At 50.3% G+C, this 18,066-nt stretch overlaps 2 protein-coding genes across 14 annotated transcripts; one reads left to right on the plus strand and one right to left on the minus strand.

Moving 5' to 3' along the window:
- The first annotated feature begins 1,185 nt into the window (after window positions 1-1,185).
- Window positions 1,186-4,496, plus strand: Tufm (Tu translation elongation factor, mitochondrial). Its single transcript, XM_028764251.1, has 10 exons — window positions 1,186-1,321; window positions 1,423-1,617; window positions 2,079-2,245; window positions 2,478-2,582; window positions 2,666-2,830; window positions 2,941-3,073; window positions 3,157-3,261; window positions 3,373-3,524; window positions 3,625-3,744; window positions 4,187-4,496. The coding sequence occupies exons 1-10, from the start codon at window positions 1,225-1,227 to the stop codon at window positions 4,358-4,360; spliced, it is 1,413 nt and encodes a 470-aa protein (XP_028620084.1). The 5' UTR covers window positions 1,186-1,224; the 3' UTR covers window positions 4,361-4,496.
- A 588-nt stretch (window positions 4,497-5,084) lies between these two features.
- Window positions 5,085-17,259, minus strand: Atxn2l (ataxin 2 like). 13 transcript variants are annotated; one of them, XM_028764141.1, is made up of 24 exons: window positions 16,727-17,222; window positions 15,242-15,278; window positions 15,079-15,135; window positions 14,617-14,688; window positions 14,237-14,387; window positions 13,616-13,740; window positions 12,439-12,530; window positions 11,651-11,851; window positions 11,020-11,195; window positions 10,767-10,877; window positions 9,638-9,847; window positions 9,489-9,560; window positions 9,197-9,267; window positions 8,737-9,032; window positions 8,568-8,637; window positions 7,939-8,085; window positions 7,769-7,841; window positions 7,489-7,679; window positions 7,127-7,256; window positions 6,912-7,033; window positions 6,529-6,741; window positions 6,128-6,371; window positions 5,819-5,978; window positions 5,085-5,561 (listed from the first exon to the last, which is right to left on the minus strand). In XM_028764141.1, exons 1-23 carry the CDS (start codon window positions 17,017-17,019, stop codon window positions 5,824-5,826), a joined length of 3,309 nt encoding a protein of 1,102 aa, XP_028619974.1. In that variant the 5' UTR covers window positions 17,020-17,222; the 3' UTR covers window positions 5,085-5,561; window positions 5,819-5,823. The 13 variants fall into 13 exon arrangements, with proteins under 13 accessions (XP_028619974.1, XP_028619973.1, XP_028619982.1 ...); XM_028764140.1 differs by having other exon boundaries at window positions 5,085-5,584; XM_028764149.1 differs by lacking the exon at window positions 5,819-5,978 and having other exon boundaries at window positions 6,182-6,371; window positions 9,638-9,829; window positions 16,727-17,259.
- Between the last annotated feature and the right edge of the window lie 807 nt (window positions 17,260-18,066).

The raw sequence follows: 18,066 nt of genomic DNA on the forward strand, positions 1-18,066 counted from the left end.
AATCACAAAAACTGAGGGGAGTCTAGCACAAGATTCCAGTAACATTTTATTGTCCTTTTATCTTTGCCTTTTCAGAGTTTCAGCCTGTGCTCAGGCCTGAGGACTGGTTTTCCTGCTGCAGTGTCTTTTAAGTGCTGGCACCATAAGTGTGTACCTGTATCTCGATCCATCTGAATTTTAGAAGAGATGTGATGTAGCTTGTTTGTGCCTAGACATCTCTCTAGGGATGGAATTAGGGAACAAATACTGTCAATTAAGCTCTGATTGGGTAAATTTCAGAAAGTTGGAGTTAAGAAGCTTCTATTATAAAGCCGGGCAGTGGTGGCGCACGCCTTTAATCCCAGCACTTGGGAGGCAGAGGCAGGTGGATTTCTGAGTTCGAGGCCAGCCTGGTCTACAGAGTGAGTTCCAGGACAGCCAGGGCTACACAGAGAAACCCTGTCTCGAAAAACAAAAACAACAAAAAAAAAGAAGCTTCTATTATAACTCCGTGAGAGGTGAAGAAGCTGTGTGAAAAGATGAATGTGACAGTTAAAAATCATTACTACACTTACACTTATTCATTAGGGAACAAGCATTTGCTGTGTATCCACCAAGCGCTCCACTGTGGAGACAAAAGACTCAGGTTATTAGAAGCTTCCAAAGCTGGTCTGCATCCTCAATGTCACGTCAACAAGATAAGGTGAGACCCTGTCTCAGAAGGAAAGAAGGAAGAGAAAGAGAAAACTGCTTCTCAAGTGGCCAAAGAACTATTGGGGGTTGGAGAGTATGACTTTAGAATGTTAGAAAGCACAGGATCCTTGCAAGACATATTGGGTTCGGTTATTTAATGGCCAAGGAATGGAATTCCCCGGACTCCATCCCTGACTCTAGTTAATTTTGCCTTTCACAGGCTGAGAGACCTTCCCTGAGGACCAAACCCAGGCCTATAGCAAACTGACCCCAAGCTCGCTGCCCTGGAAACCACAACACCCATAAGCCTTTGGGGGCGCTCGTGCATTGTGGGTCGCTCCGCATTTTCCTCCTAAAGCGGCCCCTCAGGCTGAACTGTGGAAATTCTCCATCATCTCCCGCGAGACACCAGAAACCTCCTCTTCCGCTCCATGCCCGGATATCAGTGGCTGTGGCCATAGAAACTGTCTGCTAGAGGCTCCCAAACTCGCTGTCCCGTCCCTCACTTCCGCCGGAAGTGATCTACAGTTCCAAGTGCCCGTCCTTCCCTGCATGCGCGGGCTCCGGGTACCTAGTTCTCGGTCTTGGTCGCCGAGTACTACCACAATGGCGGCAGCCACTCTATTACGCGCGACGCCCCGCTTCAGCGGTGAGGGGGCGGGTTGGACGCAGGCAGCCTGGAGACCTGAGGGGCGTGGAGGGTAGCTGGGTTCAGATCTACTCCCTGACTCCAAGCGCCTTTCCCCGCAGGTCTCTGCTCCAGCCCGAGGCCATTTCTGCAAGGTCGGCTGCGGCCGCTGAAGGCCCCTGCATCGCCCTTCTTGTGTCGCAGCCTAGCTGTAGAGGCCAAGAAGACTTATGTACGCGACAAGCCCCATGTGAATGTGGGTACCATCGGGCATGTGGACCATGGCAAGACCACCCTGACCGCAGCCATCACGAAAAGTGAGTAGGGTTGGGTTTGCTTGGGGGCGTCCGGCAATGTGCTGTCAGCTGGAAGGGCCAGAACCAGGGAGTAGGGTGGTGTCTTGTAGACCACTGAAATTTAGCCTGGCGCCAAAAAACACTTGCAACCAGGGGTGGTTTGGAAGATGCAGGAGGCAGGTTTCCCTGCACAAGAAGAGCTGTGTGAGGCAAAAATCGAAGTAGTGTGAATGGTTTCTGTCCTGTGTGGAGTGGTCTGTAAGACCCTGTAAATGAAAAAGTTGAAGCGTCTGTGAGAGGTAGACACCTTGGAAAATTCTGTCGCTCACCCTGTTCCAAACTTATCTTTCCTAGAAGAATTTGAGATTTTAGAGAGATTTATTCATCCAGATTGTTTATGTATGAGGAATCCAGGCGTGTAGCCCGAGCCTCGTCTGTAGCTCTGAACCTGAGTTGAGAGGTGTGTTCTCTTCCTCCGGTAGTTCTAGCCGAGGGAGGTGGAGCTAAGTTCAAGAAGTACGAGGAGATAGACAATGCCCCAGAGGAGCGAGCTCGGGGTATCACCATCAATGCAGCTCATGTGGAGTATAGCACTGCTGCCCGACACTATGCCCACACAGACTGTCCTGGTCATGCAGATTATGTTAAGGTGAGGGTTGCTGGGGACAGCCAGAACCTGCTTCTGGTCAGTGGAGGTGTGAGGGGAGGAGGTTATAAGATAGTGGCGGTGTTTGCATACAAGAACAAGGATTTGTGGTCATGGCTGTGGGTGGTGAGGACATGGCAGAGAGATGGGGAATCTTCACAGGTATCTCTAATTGGATGATGCACTGTTGAAAGAGGTCCTTGAACTAAGGTGACTTTCTTCCTCTTCTACCCAGAATATGATCACAGGCACTGCCCCTCTGGATGGCTGCATCCTGGTGGTGGCAGCTAATGATGGCCCCATGCCCCAGACCCGAGAGCACTTACTGCTAGCTAAACAGGTACTGGGGGCTGAGCGGGATGGAAATGAAGTGAGAAGTTAGATGACTCGGGATAGTTTCTCAGTTTCTTCTCTCGCCTGTAGATAGGGGTAGAGCATGTTGTGGTATATGTGAACAAGGCAGACGCTGTCCAGGACTCGGAGATGGTGGATTTAGTAGAACTGGAGATCCGGGAGCTGCTCACCGAGTTTGGCTATAAAGGAGAGGAAACGCCAGTCATCGTCGGCTCGGCTCTCTGTGCCCTTGAGGTGAAGGCACAGACTCCTGTTGGTAGAGGGTGGGGTAGAGCTTTGCTCTGTACCTGGAGATTTAGTGATAGGAGCAGAAGTTTCAGGCTCTTGTCATCTCTCTCCAACAGCAACGTGATCCTGAGCTAGGTGTGAAGTCAGTGCAGAAGCTTCTAGACGCTGTGGACACTTACATCCCAGTGCCCACCCGAGACCTGGAGAAGCCCTTTCTGCTCCCTGTAGAGTCAGTTTACTCCATTCCTGGTGAGGCCCATGCTCACTTACACCTCTCACCATAGGGGCCATCTAACTCCGGGTCCCCAATAACCCATCCTATTTCTTTCTAGGCCGGGGCACAGTGGTGACAGGTACACTAGAGCGTGGCATTTTGAAGAAAGGAGATGAGTGTGAGTTGCTGGGACATAACAAGAACATCCGCACTGTGGTGACAGGTATAAGAAGATTTCGGACCCAGGGGCATGGTCTGAATGACCCTTTCCCATGTAGATCTTGTACCTTCATTCCGCCTCAGGCCCCCTTCTCTCCTGTGTTCTTCCTTATAGGCATTGAGATGTTCCACAAGAGCCTGGAGAGGGCTGAGGCAGGGGATAACCTGGGTGCTCTGGTCCGAGGCTTAAAGCGGGAAGATTTGAGACGTGGCTTGGTCATGGTCAAGCCAGGTTCCATCCAACCCCACCAGAAGGTGGAGGCCCAGGTGAGGGCTCCAGGTGGTAGTGTGGCAGGGCTGAGCCAAGCGTCCCTCGCATAGGGACTTCTAGCCGAGCCATTCCATCCTTACTGTTCCTCTCCTCTAGGTTTATATCCTCAACAAGGAGGAGGGTGGCCGCCACAAACCCTTTGTATCTCATTTCATGCCTGTCATGTTCTCCCTGACCTGGGACATGGCCTGTCGCGTCATCTTGCCTCCAGGGAAGGTATGTTGGGGCTGGGGGGTAGGGGAAGTAAAAGGAATAGAACTGGGCTGTGGTGGCCCATGATTTTAATCCCAGCAGTTGGGAGGGAGAGGCATGTGAATCTTGAGTTCAAGGCCAGTCTGGTCTACAGAGCTAGTTCCATGGCAGTCAAGGGTACACAGAGAAATCCTACCTGAAACAAACAGATCTGTTTTGTTTAGGTTCATGAAACATGAAGGGCTCAGAAAAATACTGTTGACTAAAACTGTGCAATACCAAATTCCCAATTATGGTCCCTTTTACTTTTGCATGCTGTTTGTTATGTGCCTAGTAACTAGATGAAACTTCCCAGATCCTTGAACCTGTTGCGTTTTCCCATGATTTTGATCCCCATGGTTGCCAGCAGTTGGAGGTACACAATGAAGGTATCCTGATGACTGCCTTGTGCTCCTCCTTCTGTTAGGAACTTGCCATGCCTGGAGAGGACTTGAAGCTTAGCCTAATCTTGCGGCAGCCCATGATCTTAGAGAAAGGCCAACGTTTCACCTTGAGGGATGGCAACAAGACCATTGGCACTGGCCTTGTCACAGATGTACCTGCCATGACCGAGGAGGACAAGAACATCAAATGGAGCTGAGTCTGGCTTTCTGCTCAGCATTCCCACTTGTGGACACTAGCTGCATCCAAGCAGAGTAGCTGTGGACATTTCTCCTGCTCACAAGGAGTGGCCTGCCAGGAGAGGTAGGCAAATAAAACTGTTCGTGAATAATTCAGCCTGTGTCTTGTGCCTTCTGTGTAGTAAGTGTGGAGGAGCACTGGATTTGGAGTACTGCAGTTTCTCTAGCATCACGTCCATTTCTGAGCTCAGACTCAAAGCCATTGAGCTCAGCTAGGATGCTAATCATTTCTTTGTCCTTTGTCCCTACTAGCTGGCTTTTGTGTTATAAATACCTTAGCAAACTTGTATCACTTGCATTGTGCTTAATAGTCAACACTGCTTCCAAAGTCTTGAGAGTGGTAGCTTGCATACCTCCTGGGTTCAATTCCTGGAACCAAATATACAAAATAGCTGCCCACCCCCCCCCCCCCACAACAAAAAAGAGGAGCTAAGAATGTATAGAAAAACCAGTGTCATCCAGGGACAATCAATAATAGCTAGCAGTACCTCCCACCCTGCTCCCCCCCCAACCCCCATTTCTATGCATACTGAACCTCATGGATTTCCAGCTTACCCTGTGCTTCCCTGTACCAAGGTACCTTGTCCCTTTCTTTTGCCCAGTACAATCATGCCCAGATTCTGCACATGTTCTCTGTATTATGGCCCCAAAATCCTGCACTAAAGAATCAAACTTATAGGCAGGTTAAGTTAGTTTAAAATTTTATTTTTTTATTTTTTTTTAATTTTTTATGTAATAAAAAGTAAAAGTCCTTGAGGCATCTGTCTGTCGGTCTCTCACACAGGACACTCAAGTTAATGGAGAAGAACAGGGGGCCCAAGTCTGAGGTTATAAATAATAGAAAATAAAAGATCTTCCGTCTCCAGCGGGGGTGGGGGTGGGGATAAATGAGAGGATGGGAGACTGGGTGGGACCCAGCAGGGGCAGATCAAGAACCTCCCCCACCCCCGCTGGACCCTAGCCCGGCCCACTTGAAGGACCCCTCCCATTGAAGGTGCTTGGCAGGAATTCCCCAACTCCCCAAGGAAAAGGGGTTGGGGGTGGGGCTAGGACTGGTCCCAGCTGCCGGGGGAAGAGACATAGATCACTCTTCCCTCCACTCATGGAGGTCTCAGGTCGCGGCCAGGACAATCTTCAGTTCCCCGGGGGGTGGAAGGGGAGCTGCTGGGAGGGATGAGATTGAACTGGTTGGAGGGGAAAGAGAGAGAGCAGGAGCATTAGAACCCGAGCAAGCTGTCCCTCTGTCAATGCGTCCAGGGGGTGAGGGGTGTGGGGAGGAGCGGCCTCCTCGAGGAGTCTCAGGGGGCTGTCAGAAGCACAGGTCAATCGCTGTTTCCCAGTAGGCCACAGCCCTTACTCAGTTGCCCAGCTCAGCCCCCCACACCCCAGTCTGGCCCTGTCTGCTGCGCTGACCTTACCTCGGCTAAGTCAGGAGACAGTCGGGGTCACTGAGAGCTGGGGAGGCAGTGGGGAGGGGGGCTGCTGGATCACAACTGAGCGAGGACGGAGGGAAGCAAAGGACAGAGCCAGGAGCAAGCCCCTGGCGGCGGCGACTGTGGCTTCTGCCCACCCTACATACTTCACAGACAGGTGTGGGTCGGCGGGCGCCCTCTGGGACAGCCCTGCCTCCAAGACCCCTCAATCCCCACCCAGAACCCGTGCATCCTGCCCCACCTGCAGCCCCTCAGCTCTTCCATGCCAAATTCCCCCAGCTAACGAGAACTCACGAATCCTGTCATCGGCTCCTCCTGGAAATCCAGGCGCCTGGCCAGGCTGCTCACCTTGGGGGTGTCCGATGTAGGGGTAGGGTGAGGGTGTGGAAGCTGAGAGTGCAGGCACCCCACTCGGGGGCACCGCGCCTTGGGGGGGGCCCCCATGGCCCTGGGGGGGGTGCAGCAGCATCACCTGGGGCGGGTGGGGAGCCCCAGGGTGTGGGGGCGGGGCTGCTGTGACTCCAGTTTGGACATGGGCCTGTAGAGAGAATTAGTTTCAGTGCCCAGCTTGATGAGAGGTTCTGAGATCCTTTATCAGAGCAGCACTGCAAGGTGATACAGGTACCTCTACAACTACCCTACAAGACCTCATCCTCTGCCAAAGACACAGAAGCAGTAAAGCCCTGGGTTCCTACCTGGGTAACATGGGCCATGTTGGTGAAGCCGTGGGGCAGCTGCTGGTGGGGATGGATGGCATACACAGCAGCTGGCTGGGGGAAGCTGCTTTGAGGGGACTGGGCAGAAGGTCCCGGTGGTAGAGAAGGTGGCGTGCCTGTGAGGGCCCCTGGATGGTACAGATTCTGCTGTGGCTGTCCACTGCCCAGGTGTGGGGCCTGCCCCGCCTGGTGCTGCCAGAGTAGAAGTGAGGTATGAGTGCCACCCATCCTGCTGTGCAGGTAAACCACAGACTCCATTTCTCTGTTGAAGAATGACCCAGCTCTTTTTAAGCCCTCTTCCAGCCACCCATTTCTGGTTCAACCACTCAGACCTCCCAATCCCACTCCCACATTACAGGCACCTGAACGGGACTGGGGGCCGCATGCTGGGATTGTGGCTGGCTCCCAGTAGGTGTGGTGGCCGGCTGCGGCTGGTGGCCATGGAGCTGCGTGGCATGGTGTGGATAGGATTGGTGAACAGTGGCTGCAGCAGGAAAGAAGGGAGACCTAGTGCTGAGCACACCAAATGAATAGCGGTTCACACACCCCAGTGGCAAAAGTGGGCACCACAACTTACCATAGAGGGCTTGGGGGGTAGGCTGCTCTGCAGAAGGGTACTGAGGAGTGGAGGATGACACGATAGCCTGGGGATGGCTTCCCGATGTCAACATTCGCGGATTACTTTGAAGCATAGGGGCGAACACCGGCTGGTGAAACAAAGCAAAATGCTAAGTAGACCTGCCTGGAATGTCCTTTCTTAGCTTCTATGTGCATAGCAGCATGAGCCTCAGTAGTTTTCTTACTTAAAGGCAGTAACCATCTTAATTCAGAGGGAAAAACTGAGAGCAGAGGTTCAACGTCCTGTTACAGGAATTATATCTAACACAATTCCACAGCTAGCCCCACTACTCACTGCTTCCTCAGAGATGTGTGCTGTACCTGTGAAGGGTAGTGTGCCATGGGCTGCATCATTGCAGGCTGGCCTGGGAACTGCTGTGGGTTGTAGGGGATGTAGGAGGAGTAAGGTGTGGCAGCCACCAGAGGTGGGCCAGCAGCAGCAGCAGCAGCCTGCATCATCGGAGGGGCTGAGGCTGGTTGATGTTGGTCAGAGCGCTGGGGAGGAAGTGAGCCTGTGGGTGGAGGGTAAACAGTGCAAAGCTCAAACTTCATTTGCCAAGAGGCACTAGGCAGCCCCAACTGCTTTCCCAACCCCGCTCACCTTTTGCACCCCGGTACTTGCCCTGCTGCCCAGGCACCGAATTGGATACAGGATATGGATACATCTGAGGCGCCTAAGAAAGAACTGGGGCTCAGCAGATGCTCATCAACATTAGACCAGCCTGGGCTGAACGACTAGCACTTTCCTCAGGCTCACTTAGTCTCCCCTACCTGTACAGCTGGTCCCATGTGGATCTGAGGTATATATGAGATGTACTGGGGACTGTAGAGCCCACTTTGGCCTGCTGTCAGCACCGGTATAGAAGGTGTTGAATGAGTACGGGGCCCTGGTGAAGTTGGAGTACTGGTAGATTTGTTCTGTAAGAGACGAGACATTTTATTTCTGTAATTTCACTGCAGCCTTTTGAAATCCATGAAACGCTGTGTGCCAAATATATCCTATACTTTTCCCTAAAAGCTCTATAATAGCAAATCACAAGATGGACATTCTCAAATTCAGAGAGTTCTAAGTGGTTGTCTAAAGTCTAGACACCCCATGAGTATACCAGGTTAAAGCTATGTCAGTCGATTCCTTGAAGCTCACAGTCCTAACCCTCTCACACTCAACACGCCAAATAGTAACAACCAAAGTAACCTGTCAGAATCAATAAGCAGCCTTCATCACTCAACCCTGGAGACATCACGGCTTTTCCCAAAGCAGTCCAACTGTTCCTGTCCAGACTGACAGTGCCATCTTACACTATGGGACAGCATGCTAGCCTGACAGTCAAGTGCTTTCCTGTACTGCTCTACTGTCTCCTCAAGGAGACCCAAGTCTACACAAAATAGTTCCAGCTCACCACAGACAGCAGAGGCTTTGTTGGATTGAACTCCTTGGCATTGGGGTTCAGAGTAGACTTCTTTACTTGTCTGTAAGAGAATGTAAAGCCAGCTCTTGAGCCATGCTCTTCAACAGCTGATAAGCACCAAAAGATCCTCACACCATCCACCACCACCACCACCACTTACTCAGTAACAGGGCCCTCCTCTTTGTCATCTCCCTTGATGAGGCCCACTGGAGGACTGCCAGTTTGGCTGGGGCAAGGTGGTGGGAGCTGCTCTGGCCCCTCAGTTCCCCCTACTGCTGCCAAGGGCACTTTGTCTTCCTTATCCAATATGGATTCTGTCTTGGAGGAGACTGGGGATCCCATGGGATCTGAAGTCAATAGACCATCCACCTCTTTCTCCTTTCCTTTGACCTCTTCTTTCAAGATCCGGGAAGGAAATGGATCCAGTCCCGTCTCAGGGGAGCTACTAGGTTGAAGCTGGGAGGAGAAATAAGTCATATTATCATAGTGTCCACTCCAGACCCCAGGCTTTACCTCCCACATTCACTCTTGCTGAGTTTCATTGCTCCCACCCCTTGGCCTTGGCCTCTGCACATCCCACAGCCTGCTTACATCTTAGCTCCGTTCCATGCTCCGCTCACCTTAAACTGGGCTCCAAATTTCCTCAGTTCTTCCAACTGAAATCGTTTTTGTTCATTCTGAAGGCCAGGGACTGAAAAAACAGTGAAATAAGAAAGTACATACTTTTTTCCCTGAAAGATCACACAGGGCTAGTTAGTAGACCAGAACAAGAAACCAGAGAATGAGCTGCTGAGAATCTTAAAAGATAAATGAAATCTAAGGCCAGATGGGCACTGCTTTAAAATCCTAGTGAACTTCCAAAGGGAAATGCTCCCTCAAATAAATGGGACTACAGAGTAAAATTGCCCTCACCTTTCCCAGCTATGCGGGCCAGCTCTTGGGCTTCCAAACTCCTACTGGGCTCCTTGGTTGGGAGTTCTTTTACTGAAGAAAGAGAGACAATTAGGGTCCTGCTCTCAAGTCACACCCACAGATCTCAAGCATTTACAACTGGTTCTCACCATCCGTAGGGGCCAGGGAGAGTTTTGGAGATGCTGGGGAAATAGAGCCTGCTCCAGGATCCACAACTGATGATGTCCCAGGGATGGAGGCAGAGGACGCCACTGCTGAACCAATGGGAGGCTCAGGACAGGAAGCTGAGACTGGGGCAGGGGCAGCAGACTTGGGAGACCGTGGAGGGTACATCCGGCCCACTGGAAGAAAAGGGAGAGCTACACAATGGTTACTGCTGGCCAGGAAGTAGTACATATAGGGAGAAAACCTAAAGAAAATTTACGAGCTTTTTTTATACCTAGGGCCATAGTTTCCTGTGTTAAGACCAGGGCAGGTAAGTAACACAAGCAGGCAGATGGTTTTACTGGGTATTACAAAAAGACTGGAAATGCTGTAACTTCTACTGTTCTAAAATGTTGGGAAAAAAACAAAACAAAACAAAAACACCTAGTCTCAACAAAACACCTGACAATCAGCTACAACTCATGAACTGACAGGTTAGAACCCAGGAAAACTAAAGAGTTCTTTTTCAAAAAGATTAAGAGAGATGGCTCAGAGGTTAAGAGGTTCAGAGGTCCTGAGCTCAATTCCCAGCAACCACATTGTGGCTCACAACCATCTGTAATGGGATCTGATGACCTCCTTCTGGTGTGTCTGAAGACTCATACATAAATAAATCTTGTGATGGCGCATGCTTTTAATCCCAGCATTTGGGAGGCAGAGACAGGTGGATTTCTGAGTTCAAGGCCAGCCTGGTCTACAGAGTGAGTTCCAGGACAGCCAGGGCTACACAGAGAAACCCTGTCTTGAAAAACAAAACAAAACAAACAAACAAAAACAAAATCAAATCCAGCTGAATGTCTTTAACCCCAGCAGCTAGGAGATGTAGGCAGGTATATCTCTTAAGTTCAAGGCTAGCCTGGTTACAGAGTTCCAGGCCAGCCAAGGCTACACAGAGAATCTCTGACTTGAAAAAGACAAAAACAAAAAATGGAAAGATAAAATCCAAGACCCTCCCCTGACACCAAGCATCAGCAAACTATCTCCCAGCATTTCAACAACTTGACTCATTTACTACTGCCTACCTCTATCTACAAACTACCCAAGCCTGCAGCCAGCCTCACTGAAGCTCTTTACCTGCAGATGTTGGTGGAACAGAAGCTTCTCCAGAAGGCCTATTGTTGGGTGAAGATAAGGTCTTGGCACCTCTCAGAGGCCGCTGTGCCTTGGGGGACATGCGGGAAGGACCTGTTTTTTTTTTAATGTGAAGAAAACGAAACACCTGCTCATTACAAGAACACAATACTTCTTCCTGCTAACCCCACTTACAATCCTATTAATCACCCTTCCCATTCACTTTCCTCTGCCACAAGTATGTGTTATAACCTACCTCCATTGATACCACGTGCCTCAGACCCAGGACCAGGACTGCTATTGTCAAGATGGTGAGGGCCACGAGGTGGCAAAGAGCTAAGGCCAGGACGTCCTCCTCGAGAACTGCTGCATCTAACTCCTCCCCGGGGACCTTCCCGAACTCGTTGAGGCAGAGGAATATACTTCCCCTCCCTGGGGAAAGACTTAAGTAAGGACATGAGACCCCCAAACCCACACATTTTAACAACATCACCCCCCCACTCGTGTTCACTATCACACTTGACTGTCACAATCTAATGTAGCTATGGGTTTATGACATTATTTCTCCACCCATCCAAGAGGCCAAGGGCATCACTTTTACCATTCTTCTCAGAAAAGCCAAGGGGACATTTGAGATGCTGAGCACACACAACTTCATTTTGTGATGGTCGAAACAGCACACACAAATACACTTTTAAAAACTCAATAAGCTTTATTTACTCTTACTGCAAATTACCAACTTTCTAGGGCTCAGTCTAAACCTCAAAACTGGGAACCACTAGGTATTAACCTACACTCAATAAGGTGGTGAAATTTAACAATTGTGTACAAAAGCTCTTACTCCCAGACTAAGAGACCCAAATAGTCTTGGCTGCCCCAATAGTTACCTGGATACCAAGCTGGGGCTTTCCCGTCCAGACCCCTGCCGCTGAACTGCGCTGTGCTTCTCCTCCTCTGTTCGCCCATCATCATTTTCCATGGCAATCCGTAGACGGTACTGGGGACTAGACTCAATCTCTCGAGCCAACTGAGCCGCTCGAAGCTCCCGCTGCCGAAACTCTTCAGAGTTGTCCTTTTCTAAGGGAACCCTGAGAGTGCACCCAAACACATCACCATCTCAGTGCACATAAAAAATGAAAGGACACACTATTGTAACTATATGACCAGTTCAAGTCTGTGGCATTCCAGCTAATACTTCAGGGTTTTTGTTTAGTTGCATTAAAGGCTCAACCCAGGGCCTTATGTCAATTTAGTCAGTATGTATTCAACAGACAGTTGCCAAATCCTAGGCAAAGCACCGGGATATGTTCTGAATCTGATACTTTGGGGGCTCAGATTAGGTTAGGCTGGCCAGCAGCAAGCACAACCCCAGTCAGCTTGCTTTTGCTTTTCTAGCAGTAGAACTACAAGGTTCTACCATGACACTTATCTTTTTAAAGAGCTGTTGGACATAGAACTCAGGTCCTTATGCTCGTATAGCATGTACTTTAAACTGAGCTACATTCCCAGATTAACAAGAAAGCAATTCAACAGGCAAACCAGGAGAGAGGACTACTTATAAACCAAGAAAAACACCATGCAACAACTGTTTCATTCAGAGGTCTGCCTCACTAAATAGTAAGCCCTACACATAAGCCACCCAACTTCATCACCCTTAAACCTCCAAAACGCTTACGTGTAAGAGGATAGACTGCTGTCATAGGTGGTCTTCACGCCATAGTTCTCCTCATTAAATTTGAACATCTCATTGGGATCCCATCCATTGGACTATTGAACAAGAAGAATGTTTAGAACTCAGCAAGAAAAAAAAAAAGTACGCCGTCTCCTCTCCACCAAGTAAAAAACTTAACTCCTGTACAAACTGAACACACTGACATGCATTCAGTAACAAGATTTGTTTCTGAGAAATGGTCTTGTGCTCCAATTTCAAGGAAGAAGCTAGGACTGTCTTGAGCGCTTGGTCCTCTTGTTTCCACATATCAAACTCTGGAATTACAGCTCTCTCTTTACATGAGTTGGCTTTTTTAACAAAAGAAACTCAAGAGGCTGGAGAGATGGCTCAGCAGTTAGGAGCACTGACTGTTCTTCCAGAGGTCCTGAGTTCAATTCCCAGCAACCACATGGTGGCTCACAACCATCTGTAAAGGGATCTGATGCCCTCTTCTGGTGTGCCTGAAGACAGAGACAGTGTACTTACATATATAAAATAAAAGAAATCTTTAAAACAAAATACAAAACGAAAAAACAACAACAACAACAACAAAACCCCTTCCTCCCCTATTTGTATTTTGTGGATCTGTTCCTGTGGTATGGTAGGCATGTGAAAGTCTGAGGATGATCTGCAATAATCTGTTCCTTTTTACCACTTGGCTTGGTGGCAGAACCTTTATCTGCTGGCCTTACCTTGTCAGTCTAATTTATAACTTTAAACTCATTGAAGCAGCAGTGTGAAGAAGTACGGACCTACACAGCAGTTAACTTAGGCACCATTTCTCTCCTCTGCTTTTCTTTAAAGACAGACTTTTTGTTATACAGTCCAGATTGTCCAGGACCTCACAATTCTTCTGCCTCAACTTCTCCAAAGCTAGATTAGAAGTATGGGTTATACCATGCCCTACTTATACTTTTTACTACAAAAACAAGTGCTGCCGTGGAGAAATGCTAACGATTTTCAATGCAGAGAGGATGGGAAAACTGACTGTTTTTTCTACCCAAGAACAGACCTCAAAACAAGAATGAACACTCTCCACCAAACATAAACACACCCCAACAAAAAGTAACGAGCGTTCACATCAACAACCCATGTTGACCACAACTTTCAGCCTGCGTGTTCTCAGGACTAGAGAACATACCATATCGGATTCCAGATCGTAGTCGTCACTGTTGCTGTCACCGCCCTCCCAACGTTGAAGCACCTTCTCTTTGTGTTCTCCATTCACCTTAGAGTTCATGGCAATGGCTGAGTCAGTGAACTTGTCTGTTGGCAGAGGAGAGGAAGAGAGTCAGGTGATCCATTCCCTTCTCGTCCTCCACGCCCAGACCCCATGTAGTTTTTTAAAGAAATTAAGAAACACCAGATTTTAGTTTTATGGGAGCAGGTAGGAGTATTGAAACAGATCTATCTAGATGGGTTGGTGAATGCTGGTAATGCTAGCACTCAGAAGCAGAGGCAATTTGATCTCTGTGAGTCTAAGGAGGCTAGCCATATATACAAAGACCCTTCCTTAACAGAAAAACAAAAAGCCCCAATCTAATAATCCAAAAGCTAAAGTTCAAAGCATGAAACATGAAGACAGGAGTACCTAAACCACTAGTCACTGGACTCTACTAGGCATCAAGCTATGTTTTCAAGAAGAACTCAAGTCATCTCTACTGAAAAAGGTACTAAAAAAAAAAAAAAAAAAAAATCAAGTCAATGTGTTCAATCTGTGAGCTTTCTCTACTCAGTTTCTTGACACAACATAGAACAATACCTTTAGTAGCATAATTGAAGTCAACATTTCGGAAGTGGACAAGCAGAACATCACTTGGTTTAAACACCATAGTGTCCACAATGTCTTCCCGACGAGGTCCACCTGCTGGCTCAGATGCTTTCCGATGTACTGCGTCTACTGCCAGTTCAAACTACAAAAGCCCCATTCCCAACATTCCAGGGTCAGTATCAAAGGGAGGAAAAGATGGCTTCTCTCTTAAGGCTTTCTAGTCTTTCAACATCAAATTCTCATGCTGCCCTGCATTCCTCAACATCAGTGAGAGAATTCAGCAAAAGCCTGAAAACTGCCTGTCACTCAACACACACCCTCAATTTCACTCAATACACAGCTTCAGAACCTCCTAATTTGAGTGCACTGACCTTTGAGCTCAGAGTCTTGAAAATGCCCTCGTAAGTGGTGCCATTTTTCACCTTTACATCACAAGTAGAACCCTAGAAAAATGAAAGATTAAGTCACTTTAAGAAACTGAAACAGAGAGGCAGAGGCAGGCGGATTTCTGAGTTCAAGGCCAGCCTGGTCTACCAAGTGAGTTCCAGGACAGCCAGGGCTACACAGAGAAACCCTGTCTCGAAAAAACCACCCCCCCCCCCAAAAAAAACCACCTGAAACAGAGCTGGACAGTGGTGGCACATGCTTTTAATCCCAGAATTTGGGAGGCAGAGGCAGGTGGATTTGTGAGTTCGAGGCCAGCCTGGTCTACAGAGTGAGTTCCAAGACAGCCTGGGCTTATACAGAGAAACCCTGTCTCAAAACAAAAACAAAAAACAAACAAAAAAAGAAACTGAAACAGCGTATTCCACAGACATCCAAAGTAATCTCACCACTACAGCTGTCAGGAAATGCAGCATCCTGGAATTGTTATAGACACCTTCAAACACCTGTCACACAAGAGAAAAGGGCAGCAGGTAAATACTCTCTTCCCAAACTGCCCAATACTATGTCTTTCTTCTGAGTGTCTTTACAGGAAGAAAAAAAGGCACTCACGGGTGACTGTGGGGGTCCCTTTCCGGTGGTCTGTCCTCTGTTAAAAAGAGAGAAACAGTTTTCATTAACAGTGAATCCTAGAACAACGTAACATGTCAACTTGCTGATTTAGGCTATTAACTAGCAAGACTTTTCAAATTCTCACATTAAAGTGGAAAATAGGCATTATTAATTGCTAAAACATTTTCTCCAACTTCAAGATTTTAAAAAAATCCAACAAAAAAAAATCCAATAAACAATAGCTGTCAAACATTCTTAACACCCAATGCAATACAACCCGACTTCCTCTAAGGGGACAGTACTTCACTCTTCCGATAAACCACTGTTACAGTATTAAACCAACAGCCCAATTCAGTTGTGAAGGTGAAAGCTCGGGCATCCCAAATGCAGCACTACTGAGCTTAGACACATTACCTCCCAAAGGAAAAAAAGCACTTTCAGGAGCCTTGGATTCCAAATCCCAGGAGGGGTATACTCTCCACACCCCACCCTTTCGCCCTCATTATTTTCATTCAACCTGTTACCCACTCTGAAGGGATCCCTAAATGCCAGGTAACACAGCTCCTCGACGGCTGATGTAACCGGCAGTTGAAGAGGGCGAGGAGGGGGCCGTTGGCGGGGCTGGGGGACCGCGCAGCCGCAAAAACCATCCACCGGGATGCCGCGCCCGGTCTGCGCCTGCGCATTAAAGCCTATAGCCCTCCACCACCCGCTCTAGAACAGAAGACACTGCGCCTGCGTCTCGTGCCTCTCTATCGCACTGACAAACCGAGGGCACCCATTTCTCACTCACCAATACCAGACACCCCTAAACCCTCCAAGCAACCCCTCCCTCCTCAGCCTCTGCTCTACGTGTTACCGAGGCAAGCCTATGCCCGAGTCATAAGACAGCATCCGCGCGCACGCACGTACGGACAGGGAGCGCGCGCGCAGGAGCTTCCCAGCCTGCAGGCTTCCCAGTAGCCGCTGCTTCCGCGCCCCCGCCCACCCCGTTCCCCTCTTACTGGCTACACCGGGAAGAGGAGGGAACAATCTGCTCCCAAGTCCCTCCCTCCCAATTGGTCAAACTGTGGGCCGCGCGCCCCCCCTCTATTGGCTACAGCCGGGGACCCCTTCATGCAGCTGACTCCCCATTGGCTGAAACCGGGAACCGCGAGATCCTTCGTGGTAATGGAGCTGGGGACCCCATCACCTCCTCAACCCCCCCATACCCTTTTCCGACGGAGCTGGCGGGACGCGCCCCGCCTCCCCTCAGGGCCCAGACTCTTAAGCGGTGACTAGGCCCAGAGAGCCGAGCACTGCCCCAAGGCTCCTGGAGACCGCCCGGAGATCTTTCTCTCCGACCTGTTGGCACGAGGGTCCACCCCCTCCTTCACGGGGTTCTGGGCCCCAAGAGCCCCTCAACAGCGCCAAGCCCGGGCGCGCCTCCACCAAAGCCGAGTCTCTGCCTCCTGGGCTCTCCCCAGCCAGAAGTCCCGTCCTCACCTGACGCTGCCGATAGCCACTGCCCCTGGCCGTTCTTGATGCTGCGGTGGCGCTGGCGCCGCCAAGATGCTTTCGGCTCCGCGACGGAGCCCGCTGCCGGCAGCGGCTGCAGGCCCCAGGCACGGAGAGACCGCTGCAGGAGGCCCCGGGGGAGCCGCGGTGGCGGGCAGCGGTCCTGGGAGGCCGCCGTTGGGAGGGCTGGTTCCGCCGGGAGGCCGGCGAGCCACGGCCTGTTGCGTGGGGGGCGGCTGCTGTGGCTGGGAGGTCTGTTGTGGCGGCTGAGGCTTCAACATGATGGCAGCGTCCGGAAGAGAAATAAGAGGGGAGGGAAAGAGGGCCTGGGGCTGGGCCCCTGCTGGAGAGCGCGGGAAGCGAGAGAGATCGCCAAGCAGGGGACCCGCCGTTGGCGGGCGGGGGGAGCCCCGCGGTGTCAGGGGTGGATCGAGAAGACGGCGGCGCGAGGAAGCGCCGCGAGGCGGAAGGGGAGGGGGGATCTCGCGGGCCGGTGGATAGCGAGAGGGCGCGAGCCGGCCTGGCGCGCGTGCGCGTCGCTGGAGAAGGAGAGGGAGGAGCGCGGGCGGAAGCGCCGGCGGGGGAGGGGCGCGGAGAGAGCCGCCAGGCGGTTAGTTCCGGAAAGGAGAAGAGGCTCGAGTTGTGGCTCAGACCGGTCTAGCCCTTGGGGCGGAAGAGGAGCCGCGCAGGCGCTTAGGACACCTCTAGGTTCCGAGCCACCTTAAATGCTGGCGGCCGCCGTTGCTTCACAACGAGTGTGGGAGGGGCCGAAGTCGGGAAGGGGAAGTGCCGGCGAACCCGCCCCTCCCACGCCGTCTGCGTAACTTCAAAAAGTCTCCGCGGTGGTGTGAGGTGTCACGTCGTAGCGTGAGGTTCTTCCGCCACTGGGTTACCGGTAGGCGGAGTCTTGGGGGCCAAAAAAAATCCCTGGGACAGCAAAAACCTAGTAGTACAGGTAACTTAAGGCAGGTGGGTTTTTAAAAGTTGCTGTTCTCCATCTTACCTGCTTTAAAATATTAATGAGCACTAGAATGACTACTTTGGGCGTATGTCCATCCCTAACATATGTACCCAATTCTAAATTGAAATTCAGTGATTGTTCTTTCCAGGATAGCGAACCTCTGAACAGTAGAAATACATGCTGTCTGAAGGCTAGACTTCCTAAGAGTATATTACAGAATCCAGCCCAGGCTGCATAGCAAGACACTGTCAGAAAATCGTGATACAGTGCTTGCCTATTAAGGCAGCCCTCGTTCAAAATTAGGGCAGCTGTGGTGGCTCAAAACTTTAATCCCAGCGCTAGGAAGGAAAGGTAGGAGGATCAAAAA

Source organism: Grammomys surdaster, unplaced genomic scaffold, assembly GCF_004785775.1.
Source record: "Grammomys surdaster isolate TR1022 unplaced genomic scaffold, NIH_TR_1.0 142, whole genome shotgun sequence".
NCBI classification, from domain to species: domain Eukaryota; kingdom Metazoa; phylum Chordata; class Mammalia; order Rodentia; family Muridae; genus Grammomys; species Grammomys surdaster.